General features: G+C 43.4%; 2 protein-coding genes across 2 annotated transcripts in view; one reads left to right on the top strand and one right to left on the bottom strand.

The window, feature by feature from the left end:
• Positions 1 to 8,330, top strand: part of zfpm2a (zinc finger protein, FOG family member 2a) — a 161,997-nt gene extending 153,667 nt beyond the window's left edge. Inside the window, exons 6-8 of the mRNA XM_087805343.1 lie at positions 887 to 1,093; positions 2,813 to 3,040; positions 4,700 to 8,330. Coding sequence (XP_087661469.1) covers positions 887 to 1,093; positions 2,813 to 3,040; positions 4,700 to 7,218 — 2,954 coding nt within the window. The 3' untranslated portion in view covers positions 7,219 to 8,330. The remainder of the gene's footprint in view (positions 1 to 886; positions 1,094 to 2,812; positions 3,041 to 4,699) is intronic.
• The window catches only part of LOC148067258 (uncharacterized), a 31,515-nt gene continuing 26,737 nt past the window's right edge, over positions 8,271 to 13,048 (bottom strand). The window contains exons 9-11 of the mRNA XM_087805364.1: positions 10,281 to 10,363; positions 10,107 to 10,203; positions 8,271 to 8,744 (exon numbers count right to left, since the gene is read on the bottom strand). Of these exons, the coding sequence (XP_087661490.1) occupies positions 8,577 to 8,744; positions 10,107 to 10,203; positions 10,281 to 10,363 (348 nt within the window). The 3' untranslated portion in view covers positions 8,271 to 8,576. The remainder of the gene's footprint in view (positions 8,745 to 10,106; positions 10,204 to 10,280; positions 10,364 to 13,048) is intronic.

The raw sequence follows: 13,048 nt of genomic DNA on the forward strand, positions 1-13,048 counted from the left end.
CCAAAATGTACGTTTGTTTAGCTGACAATGTTATTTACTAGTTTAATGTCTAGCTTTTACAAAATATCTTTATATATATATATATATATATATATATATATTACCATCATAAGTTGTGTTATACTCAATAGAGATGAACTGGTTAAATTTAAAACGAGTAATAGAATAAAATAATACAATGTTTGTTTTATATATTTATCTAAATTCCAAGCGTGAATTTTACAGCATTTAATTCATATTTATTGTACTTTTTTTAAAATATATTTCTGTCAGTTTGTGATGAGATTAGTTCAGTTTCTTTCACCTCTAGACGAGCTAGCATAGCAACAAGCTACGCTAAAAGAAAGGTCAGACTGCGAGTTTAAGTGGAAGATATTCAGTGTGTGTAGGTGTGTGTGTGTGTGTGTGTGTGTGTGTGCCTCCTCTTTATTCCCCGTCAGCCGCCTCCCATCACATGTCCCTCCTCAGCCGACACTCGGCGGGTGTGTTTGCACATCTTTCAAAGCTAACAGCGAGCTTTAATTAATTGTCCAGCTTTCCTTCAGAAACAATGTCCTAATTCTGCCATTTAGCGGCGCCGTATCATAGTTTGTTGTTATCTCTCCGGCCAGATTTCTGTAAATAGTCATATTAAAAACTTTAATCTCCTCAATGGAAAATGAAGTGCGGCCGAAAAACCTGTCATGTGCCGAGATAAATATTATCTAAGCTAAAGCCTTCACTCTGATACCGCCGCCCCCCCCCCCCCTTCACCGACTTAATGAATACGTTCAGAAGATTTCAGAGGAATTCTTAATCCGGAAACACAACAATCTAATAACATGGAGGACCTGTCTGTGTTTTAGCTGACAGATGCTAACTCTAGTGTGTGTGTGTGTGTGTGCAGGAGGCCAGCTGTGGTGCACCACCACCAAGAACATGATGGAGGGCGAGGAGCTGGTGGCGTTCGCCGTGGACTTCGACTCGCGCCTGCAGGCGGTCAACCACATGTCCCTGAGCGAGGGCATGTATCCGGCCAGACTGCTGGACAGCATCCAGCTGCTGCCGCAACAGGCCGCCATGGCCTCCATCCTCCCCACGGCCATCGTCAACAGTGAGTACTCGTGTACTTTTTTTACTTTCCTGGGTACAGGAATATACACCGACACCAAAGAAATACTTTGTTACGCTCTTTTGATGCATTCAATGACCTAAAAACACAGAGGTCATTGAATGCAAAAGTGTAGAATATTTGATCACGACACACTTTAACAGAACTGGACTCACTAATCACATCAATGAACACAAATAACTGTTTTTTTTTAACAATTTAAAGTTGTAAAATTGGTGGAGATAAATGTGCAGTAATTTAAGTGAAGTTAATATTTCGTGTCTGATTCATTTAATGTAGTCTGGGGGTGTGAAAAAAGTATATTACAATTTTTGCCTACAAATAATATATATATATTTTTATTATAGTTATTTACTGATTTATATTTCAATTTAATTTACAATTAACATGCAGCATAAGTTCATTTTTGTGTTGCAAATTTACTTCCAGCCACTAGATGACAGCAGTCATGAGATCTCGGCTATGACTGAGGACGAGAGGATACAGTCGACTCGGGTATTACATGTTTGGACATATTTTGGTTTCAAAACCAATGAAAGTAGTTACAAGTCATGTGGTCTGTAAATTCTGCAACACCAGAGTCAAGTACTCGACAATACTACAAATATATCCTCGTTCTAACAGTATCACAATACACTGTATTGATCACCAGATTCTAGATACTACACATCCATATTTGCGACACCTTAATAAGACAGAAACTCTCTGGGGAAAATAAATTAAGACCCAGAAAAATGCTTTTAGATCCAGGTTAAGAAACTTTAAACGCTGGAATTTAAAAGACTCACGCTACGACTGAGGACGAGAGGATACAGTCGACTCCAGCAGCTTTTTAAAGCTGATCTTTGGACATATTTTGGTTTCAAAGCAAATTAAATCAGTTACGACTTCGTCAAGAGTCATGTGGTCTTTAAATACTACAACACCAGAGTCAAGTACCCGGACAATACTACAAATATATAATTGTTGCAACACAATATCACAATATATTTCGAAAATCTATCGTATTATTGTCCCTGTATCGTGATAAGTATCGTATTCTATCCTTATTTAAACAGCTTTGTTCAGGTTGACTTTCGTTATTTGACATTGAATTTGTTGTGTGATAAAGAAAAGGTAAAATAAAATAAAAGTGTGTTTTAGTTTCTGCTCTTTTAAAGGAGGAAAAAATCCGTATCGGACATAAAAAAATCTTTGTAACCCTTCTGAGAACATCATCCTGAACAGACACGATAATTAATCCCACTCAAAGATTCCCAAAGATGAGTAAGAAAGTGGAGAATCTTCCGACTCGCCCTCCGTCACCCGCTTAACGGGGAGCGTCGTCTCCACTGGGCGTAGATTAGCCCAGATGAGTCTGCGCCGCAGATAAGAGCCGCCGACCTTCAAGTTTTGGGTTCACATCAACACGCCGAGGCTCAAACTAACGTGTTAATTGGCCAAACACACGCCTCATGCAAATAGCGTGTTTGTTTATTAGCGGGGGGCTATCTGGGTTCAGCTCGACAGGGAGGCTTCTGCGAGCAGATGGTCCGGTGTTCTTGTTTGGCCTTGAGAAGAGGGCGTCGCACCTCGTCGCGGTGATGCTCGGCAGGATTTGCCAGAAAAGCCTTTTTTCTTTCAACACATGTTTTTACCTTAAATGTTAACCTGCGGTACTGATGTTACTCCCCCATCTCCCCCTCTCTCTCCCCCCCGCAGAGGACATCTTCCCATGCAAGGCTTGTGGAATCTGGTTCCGGAGCGAGAGGAACCTGCAGGCCCACCTGATGTACTACTGCAGCGGGAGGCAACGAGAGCCGGAGACGGTGGTGGAGGAGAACGAGGGCGGTCATCACCAGACGCCCAGTCTTTGCCCCTTCCCACAATGCACCAAGAGCTTTTCGGGGGCCCGAGCGCTGGAGATGCACTTAAGCACTGCACACAGTGGTGAGTCCAGATGTAACCCTTGAAGGTTGACTGTAAATGTGCAGCTGAAGTTTATGTACAGGGTTGTTTGGACTATAAGGCACACTGAAAATCCTAGTAGTAGTAGTAGTAGTAATATTACTCCACACGGACCTGTAGTAATACTATGAAAGACTCTGTAGTTTTACTCTATGAGGCTTCGCAGTATTATTACGCGAGACTTCGTGGTATAACTCACCAAGGCTGTGTAGTATAACTCCTCAAGGCTGCGTAGTATTACTCCACAAGGCTCCAAAGTATAACTCCACGAGACTGCGTAATATTCCTCCCCAAGGCTCCATAGTATAAATACCCAAGGCTGCGTAGTATTACTCCGCGAGACTCTGTGGTATTTCTCCACGATGCTCCAAAGTATAACTCCACAAGGCTCAGAGGTATTACTTCACGGGTCTCAATAGTATTACTCCAAAAGGCACCCTAGTATTACTTTGCAGGTCTCAATAGTATTACTCCACAAGGCAACGTAATATTACTTCACGGGTCTCAATAGTATTACTCCAAAAGGCACCCTAGTAATACTTTGCAGGTCTCAATAGTATTACTCCACAAGGCAACGTAATATTACTTCACGGGTCTCAATAGTATTACTCCAAAAGGCACCCTAGTATTACTTTGGAGGTCTCAATAGTATTACTCCACAAGGCTCAGAGGTATTACTTCACGGGTCTCAATAGTATTACTCCAAAAGGCACCCTAGTAATACTTTGCAGGTCTCAATAGTATTACTCCACAAGGCAACGTAATATTACTTCACGGGTATCAATAGTATTACTCCACAAGGCACATTAGTATTACTTCACGGGTCTCAATAGTATTACTCGACAAGGCACCGTAGTATTACTCCGCAAGACTCCGAAGTATAACTCCCCAAGGCACTGTAGTAATACTTCATGGGTCAAATAAAAAACAGCTGAATGCAAAATGAGTTCATAGAGAGGGAGTGAGAAAAGAGGGAGCCATTTTGGAAATCTGGTTTGAAAAATAATTGTTAATAAAAACAAATTACTTTGAAACAAAATTTTAACTGGAAGATTTAAAAGAACAATGTTGATGCTCAGTTGTACCTTATAGAGGCTAAAAGAAACAACAGGATGTTACACTTGTCAATTGAAAAACACAGTAAAAGAGTAAAGGTTGTGACAAACGAAATATAAAATAGTACGTATATGTTTTAGAGTTATTGCAGTTATCAACTTTAAAAAAAACTGGGAAACAATCCCAAACTTTTTTCTTTCTTCAAATCAAGCAGATTTAGCATCGAAAACAGAGTTTCAAGAGACACTCAGTTGAAAAAAACATCCTTCACTGCTAGATCTTCCCATCAAAGCAGACTAAACATTGACCTACTTGGTTCTCGTTGGAAAAAATCTGTATCCATCAAGGATTTGAAGACAGAAAGTGTTTAACAAAGGTTTGGAGAAGAAAAAATTGTAATTTCCTTTAAAATATACACATCACACTCTAAGTAGAGTTGACAGTCTGCCGGAGCGAAGGGAGACGGAGAGAGGACTGGAGTCAGCCTGGCATCACGCACCAGCGTTTGATGGTTTCTGCAGTTAACTGGAGAGCCGAAGTGGGAGGCGAGATTCTGAGCGTTTCTCTCTTTTATCTCCCTCGCAGGTGTCAAAACGGAAGAGAGCCTCCCTCCTGGCACCAGCTTGAAATGCACAATCTGTAACTACACGGCAGATTCTCTTATTACATTCCAGCATCACATCATGTCTCACCTGTCACAGGCGGCCTTCAGATGCAATCACTGCCATATCAGCTTCCAGAGCCACAGGGAACTCTTACAGCATCAGGACTTACACGGGCACGGCAGCAAACTTCACAGGGAGGGCGACGCCACAGAGCATTCCCCGAGGGGGCCGGAGGAAAGCCTCCTGCAGCAGCAGCAGCAGGTCCGGGCCGAGATGGCCAACAGGAAGGACGCCCTGCTGGGGAGTCCCAAGGGAACCCTCAACAAGGAGACCAGCACGGACGGAGAGGCCGACAAAGCCGAGAAGAAGCCCATGCTGTCGGTTCAGAAGGGGGAGTCCCACCCGGGAAGCAAAGCGAGTTTTTCCTACACCAGGATCAAGTCCGAGCCCTCCAGCCCCCGACTGGCCTCCTCCCCCGTGCAGCACAACATGCCCACGTTCCCCATGGGCCCTTTCCTGTCGCAGTTCGCTTTCTCCCAAGACATTTCCGTCGTCCCCCAGGCGTCGGAGATTCTGGCCAAAATGTCCGAGCTGGTTCACAGGAGGCTGCGTCACGGCGGGAACAACTACCCGCCTGTCATCTACAGTCCTCTCATGCCCAAAGGCGCCACCTGTTTCGAATGCAATATCACCTTCAGCAACCTGGACAACTACCTGGTCCACAAAAAGCACTACTGCAACAGCCGCTGGCAACATATGGCGAAGTCCCCGGACTTCTCGGCCCTCTCGGATAAAGTCCCGGAGGCGGTGAGCCCCAACAGTGGGCACAGCTCCGTCAGCATGCTAACCGGCTGCCATCCTGCTGAGGCGGACAACCACCTCATGCAGTCCGCCTGCCTGAGCACAAACGTCTTGGATATGATCAACGCTGGGTCGAAGGGTCCTGAGAAGGACATCGCGGGGCAGGTGAAGAAGGTCTCGACCCCGACCGGGACCGAGGAGAGGCTGAACGGGAAACAGGTTGAGGGAAAAAGCCCTACTACGGGTCTTGTGGAGAGCGACAACGACCCCAACAAAACCACCTGCGAAGCCTGCAATATCACCTTCAGTCGTCATGAGACCTTCATGGTCCACAAGCAGTACTACTGCGCCACCCGTCACGACCCCCCCATGAAACGCATGTCCAACAACAAGCTACCGTCCATGCAGAGGACCATGAGAACCCGAAAGCGCCGGAAGATGTACGAGATGTGTCTCCCGGATCAGGACCACCAGAGGGCAGTGCTCGGGCAGCCGGGTTTCCTCGGGGTTCCCCCCATGAATCCGTGCACTTCCCAGGACACAGTAGAGAGCATCGCCGATCGCTTCCACCCCCGCTGCGACATCTTCCCAGGTATAGTGCCCAAGCATCTGGAGGCGTCGCTGACGGTCACCAAACCTATTTTGGCTCCCAAGTCGAGCACGGCCGAGCAGCAGGAGCTGGACACCCCCATCGATCTCAGCAAAAAGTGCTCACCACTCTCTGACAAGACATGTAGCTCCCCTAAAAGACTTTTGGACTATCACGAATGTGCGGTGTGCAAGATAAGTTTTAACAAAGTAGAGAATTACTTGGCGCACAAACAGAACTTTTGCCCCGCGACTGCCGCCGCCACCGCCGCCGCCGCAACTCAGCAACTACAACCCTCCCAACATCAGCAGGATCTCGGTGACGCCGGCGGCAACAGAGAGCCTTCCTTGTTCCCGGACGTGAAGGCGGAACTCAACAGCAGCCCGGAAGGAGTCTACGAAAAGAGTCCCACCAAATGCGAGAAGAACGGTAACGGGAAAGTGCAGAACGGCGGCATGTTCCCGCCTCACCTGGCACCTGTGCCGGGACTCAAGTCTTTTCCCGAGTCAACGAAAGAGGAGGCCAAGAATATGTTCATGCCGCACTGTCTTTACCCCGGAGCAATAAAAAAGATGAAAGGCAGCGAGCAGATATCGCCGTATTTCGGGATAAAGTCCACCGACTACGTGACGGGGGGGCCGGTGATGCCCGGCGACGCCGGCGAGCAGGAGCCGCCCAGCGTGAACGGTGGCGGAGGCGACACAAGAGAGCAGACCCAGACGCCCACGGCTAACGGGTGCCCGCACCCCGGCAAAGAGCCACTTCCCCTACTGCCTAAAAACCGGAGCATGGTCATCGTCAACGGAGGCCACAAGCCGGAGGAACGCACGGCGCCGCAGCAGGAGAACCAACCCCAGCCGGATAGCCAGCCCCTCAATTCCTCCCCGACATGGGCGATGGAGAACCCAACTGACTCCAACGAGAACATGTCCCCTTCTGCCAAGTCCCCCAACGAGGAGGCCACCACCCCCGCCGCTAATAAAGGCGTCAACGGCTCCGGCAGCGGCAAGTACTGCCGCCTCTGCGACATCCAGTTCAACAACCTGTCAAACTTTATAACCCATAAGAAGTTTTACTGCTCGTCACATGCTGCCGAGCACGTAAAATAAGGCGAGGGAGGCGTTCTTTGACTCCGACCCTTTCCCCTCCTTCCCCCACCTCCTGCGAACTGACTCCTCCCTCCCCCCTTTTTTTCTTCTTTCTTTTCGGTACACTGTCGTGTCTGGAATAGTGCATCATGCAGTGCTACTCGCTGCTTGTGGACAATCAAGAGAAGATTCTTCTTTGGTCATTTTGAGACTTAAAAATGCAAAAACCGTTTTGGTTGGAAAAAGGGAAAAAAAGAGTAATATCGGTGCCAACTTCTCATTAATTTATTTTACAATCAGTATTAATAGGAGTAGTGACTTTTTAATTTAAAAATTCAAATGAAATTTATATCAGAGTTGTTTGTAATGTTATTGTATAGTCATTCTTGTGTAGCACACATATTGTTTACACTGTAATGTAGGATCGATGAATCAATAGACGACACAAAAATGATGAGATGCATTGTAGACACAAAAATAGCTACTAAGGCACTTGTATTCTTATTTGCTGTACCAGTTTGTGTATACACCCCAAATGTGTACTGCAGACAGGTCTACTTGAGGACTTGTCGGCCTCGTACCTTCCCACACCCCCCCCCCACCCGACCCCCCCGAGGGCAGCGAGCACGAAAAGCTGCGTTTCACATTTTCGGCACATACACAAGGCTTTGCATTCATACGTGGCTGTTTGTCTCCGTCTCTTTTTCTTCGAATCAGATGTGGATGTTTTCATGAGGATGGCAGCATTCTTGTATAGTACTCGTATTTTACGTTTGACGATTTGTTCTCCCTTTTTTTCGGAATTTGCTCTCGATGCAATACTTTGTAAAAGAGGGAACCTTACTGAAAAGCAGTATTACAAAAATGGGGAGTGTGCATATACTATTTGTAACCCCCGCTGGGGGCGATTTAAAAAAAAGAAAAAAAAAGAAAAAAGAAGTTGTACGATAATTAAGTTTATTGTTGAGTCGGGTGGGAATACTGATGATCATTCCAATGTCCTGATTATGGGAGAAAAATGTTTCTTAAAACGTTGTTGCTATGCATGTATATGGATGGAATTCAATTCCAGATCTGTTGGAAATTTTTATTTTGATGTGGTGTCATAATTAAACTTAAATCCTCAGGATAAACACGTGTCGTCTACTTCTTCCAAACCTAGGTTGACGGAGCGACGCGACTAAGAAGCGTAGATCGTGGACGGACGCCAACGAAAGGAAGGGAAAAACAGAATGTTCCATCTCTTTAAATACGCCCTCAGAAATGTTCAATTAGAAAAAAAGATCGGTTGGAAAACATGATAAACTTTCACAAACTGCTCCAAGGCGCGTACAAAAAAACCTGAAAACGTGAATATTTTGTACTGCTAGCCTGGCTGGTTATTGGCTCTGCTGGTTGGCTTGACGCTGGATCACCAGCTTCCTCAGGTGCTGGACGATGGCAGATGGCGTCTTGTAGATCATTTGCCGGTCTGCTCCTTTTATGTGGACGTGATTGGCTGATGGGTAGGATTCCTTCAGGAAAGTCCTCTGAAGCGTCGTCACCATCTGGTTCCGGAAGAGATGATTAATCGCTGATTTACATGATTGTTTAGACGAGAGCTGGCGTCACATTGTCGCCTGAAAGCGACAACATTGTCTACTTCTGAAGGTGCGCCGATGCTGAAAAGTTCCCTGAAATGTTGCTGGAGAGAGATTTTAACTTTTGTTCAAGAACTTTTTTGCCAAACAAAAGCAATATATAGACACAGACTTGTATGCTGTCTTAATCCTTGTGGTGTAAATTGTGTGTGCTTGAGTGTTGAGTGTGTGTGTATATATGTATACTGTATGTGTATATACTGTATACATACAATTGTGTGTGTAAGGACGTGGGTTTGTGTTTTCGTATATATTATATTGTCTGCGTATCTAGAAAAGTGCTATACAAATAGTACTTACTTAATTGCTTACTTATATATACTGTATATATATATATATATATATATATATATATGTCCATATGTGTGTGCATGCTTATGCGTGGGTTTATGAATGTGTGTGTGTGTGCATGTATGTATATTTGAATGCATAAGTGGGTGTGTTTTAGTGTGTATGAGTAAGTGCATGTTTTTGTGTTTGTATGTGTGTGTGTGTTTTTCTATGCGTTTTGCCCTGTGTGTTTATTCACGTGTGGGGTTGTGTGTGTTTTTGTATATATTTTTGGATGTGTTTCAGGGTGTGTTGTTGTGTGTGTGTGTGTGTATTTGTTTTGTCATGTGTGCATGTGTATGGATGTGTTTCAGCCTGTGTTGGTGTGTGTGTTTGTTTGGATGAACATGTACATTTAAAAGCATGTGGGTATGTGTGTTTATTTTATGTGTTTCGACGTGTGTGCGCTTGTGTTTCAGCGAGGATATGTTTGTGTTGGTGTGCGTGTGTGTGTGTGTGTGTTTGTTTGTATGTATATATACATTTATAAGTGTGGGTTTGTGTGTGTATTTATACGAGTTTCGATATGTGTGTGCATGTGTTTGAATGTGTTTAAGCATGTGTGTGTATTTGTATTTGTTTGTATGTGATTCAAGGTGTGTGTGTGAATGTGTTTCGGCTGGTGTGTGACTGTGTGTGTGTGTGTTTGAATGTATTTCAGCATGTGTGTGTATTTGTATTTGTTTGTGGGTGATTCAAGGTGTGTGTGTGTGAATGTGTTTCGGCTGGTGTGTGACTGTGTGTGTGTGTGTTTGTTTGGATGTGTATATGTGTTTGTGTGTGTGTATAGGACAGAGTGTGACAGGTGTGTAGAGTTCAGGTGCAGAGCGAACACTGTTAATTTAACAGGGTTAAAGGTCATAAATTGGCCACAGACCTGCATTGGGACCATGAGCTAAAGAGCTGCTTCGACAGTGACTTCCATTCAAATGTTCTTACCTGGTTGAGCTCCTGTGGGAGCTGCTGGTCGAATGAATCTCCGGTGATGACGCTGACGGAGGTTCTGCTGGTCAGTGGTTTGAACTTGCAGATGTCTCTATGAAAACACATTTCAACCGTCATTGTAACATGTGACCCCGGTGACGAGAGGGAGGCAATCGGAGTCGACCGTACCCGACTTGAGCTGCACTTTCGTTCAGGAAGTAATGTTCGTCCACAGCGTTGCTCTGGTGGCCCGGGTTACACATGAGGAACTTCTGTAGAGGAAAAACAAATTCAAACTCTTATCTCAGTAAAAGTATACGACTGATCTGGAAACACTAACACATCTGAGGAACACAGCATTTCATTTGTTCCTAAATTGTGTTACAAGTTGTGAAAGTTGGGATTAAAAATGTGTTTGATTCTGTTTTAGCACGATTCAAAATCAGAGACGCGTATATATATATATAGTAATACTGTAGAAACAAAGATATAGTTGTAGTATTGTCGAGTACTTGACTCTGGTGTGAAATAATTTACAGACCACATGACTCTTGACGGAGTCGTTACTGATTTAATTTGTTTTCGAACCAAAATATGTCCAAAAATCAGCTTTAAAAGCTGCTGGAGTCGACAGTATCCTCTCGTCCTCAGTCATCGCCAGGATTTCAATGATCCTTTAGCTGAAAACGTAAGTCTTTAAGACCCAATTTTATACTTGATCAGAAGTGTGTTTTGGAAAGAATCTGGCCATACAATGCGTATCACGATAAAACGATACAATGTATTGTGATACTGTAGTAACAAGTATATATTTGTAGTATTGTCAAGTACTTGACTCTGGTGTTGCAGAATTTACAGACCACATGACTCTTGACGAAGTCGTAACTGATTTCATTTGTTTTCAAACCAAAATATGTCCAAACATCAGCTTCAAAAGCTGCTGGAGTCGACTGTATCCTCTCATCCTCAGTCATCGCCAGGATTTCAATGATCCTTCAGCTGAAAACGTAAGTCTTTAAGACCCAATTTTATACTTGATCAGAAGTGTGTTTTGGAAAGAATCTGGCCATACAATGCGTATCACGATAAAACGATACAATGTATTGTGATACTGTAGTAACAAGTATATATTTGTAGTATTGTCAAGTACTTGACTCTGGTGTTGCAGAATTTACAGACCACATGACTCTTGACGAAGTCGTAACTGATTTCATTTGTTTTCAAACCAAAATATGTCCAAACATCAGCTTCAAAAGCTGCTGGAGTCGACTGTATCCTCTCGTCCTCAGTCATCGCCAGGATTTCAATGATCCTTCAGCTGAAAACGTAAGTCTTTAAGACCCAATTTTATACTTGATCACCAGTGTGTTTTGGCAAGAATCTGGCCATTCAATGCGTATCACGATACAACGATACAATGTATTGGGATATATTGTGATACTGTAGTAACAAGGATATATATGTAGTATTGTCGAGTACTTGACTCTGGTGTTGCAGAATTTACAAACCACATGACTCTTGACTAAGTCGTAACTGATTTAATTTGTTTTGAAACCAAAATATGTCCAAACATCAGCTTCAAAAGCTGCTGGAGTCGACTGTATCCTCTCGTCCTCAGTCATCGCCAGGATTTCAATGATCCTTTAGCTGAAAACGTAAGTCTTTAAGACCCAATTTTATACTTGATCAGAAGTGTGTTTTGGAAAGAATCTGGCAATACAATGCGTATCACGATACAACGATACAATGTATTGGGATATATTGTGATACTGTAGTAACAAGGATATATATGTAGTATTGTCGAGTACTTGACTCTGGTGTTAAATAATTCACAGACCACATGACTCTTGACGAAGTCGTAACTGATTTCATTTGTTTTGAAACCAAAATATGTCCAAACATCAGCTTTAAAAGCTGCTGGAGTCGACTGTATCCTCTCGTCCTCAGTCATCGCCAGGATTTCAATGATCCTTTAGCTGAAAACGTAAGTCTTTAAGACCCAATTTTATACTTGATCACCAGTGTGTTTTGGCAAGAATCTGGCCATACAATGCGTATCACGATAAAACGATACAATGTATTGGGATATATTGTGATACTGTAGTAACAAGTATATATTTGTAGTATTGTCAAGTACTTGACTCTGGTGTTGCAGAATTTACAGACCACATGACTCTTGACAAAGTCGTAACTGATTTCATTTGTTTTGAAACCAAAATATGTCCAAAAATCAGCTTTAAAAGCTGCTGGAGTCGACTGTATCCTCTCGTCCTCAGTCATCGCCAGGATTTCAATGATCCTTTAGCTTAAAACGTAAGTCTTTAAGACCCAATTTTATACTTGATCAGAAGTGTGTTTTGGCAAGAATCTGGCAATACCATGCGTATCACAATACCACGATACAATGTATTGGGATATATTGTGATACTGTAGTAACAAGGATATATATGTAGTATTGTTGAGTACTTGACTCTGGTGTTAAATAATTCACAGACCACATGACTCTTGACGGAGTCGTAACTGATTTCATTTGTTTTCAAACCAAAATATGTCCAAAAATCAGCTTTAAAAGCTGCTGGAGTCGACTGTATCCTCTCGTCCTCAGTCATCGCCAGGATTTCAATGATCCTTTAGCTGAAAACGTAAGTCTTTAAGACCCAATTTTATACTTGATCACCAGTGTGTTTTGGCAAGAATCTGGCCATTCAATGCGTATCACGATACAACAATACAATGTATTGGGATATATTGTGATACTGTAGTAACAAGGATATATTGGTAGTATTGTCAAGTACTTGACTCTGGTGTTGCAGAATTTACAGACCACATGACTCTTGACTAAGTCGTAACTGATTTCATTTGTTTTGAAACCAAAATATGTCCAAACATCAGCTTCAAAAGCTGCTGGAGTCGACTGTATCCTCTCGTCCTCAGTCATCGCCAGGATTTCAATGATC

This window comes from Callionymus lyra, chromosome 13 (assembly GCF_982586985.1).
Source record: "Callionymus lyra chromosome 13, fCalLyr1.hap1.1, whole genome shotgun sequence".
Taxonomy (NCBI): Eukaryota; Metazoa; Chordata; class Actinopteri; order Syngnathiformes; family Callionymidae; genus Callionymus; species Callionymus lyra.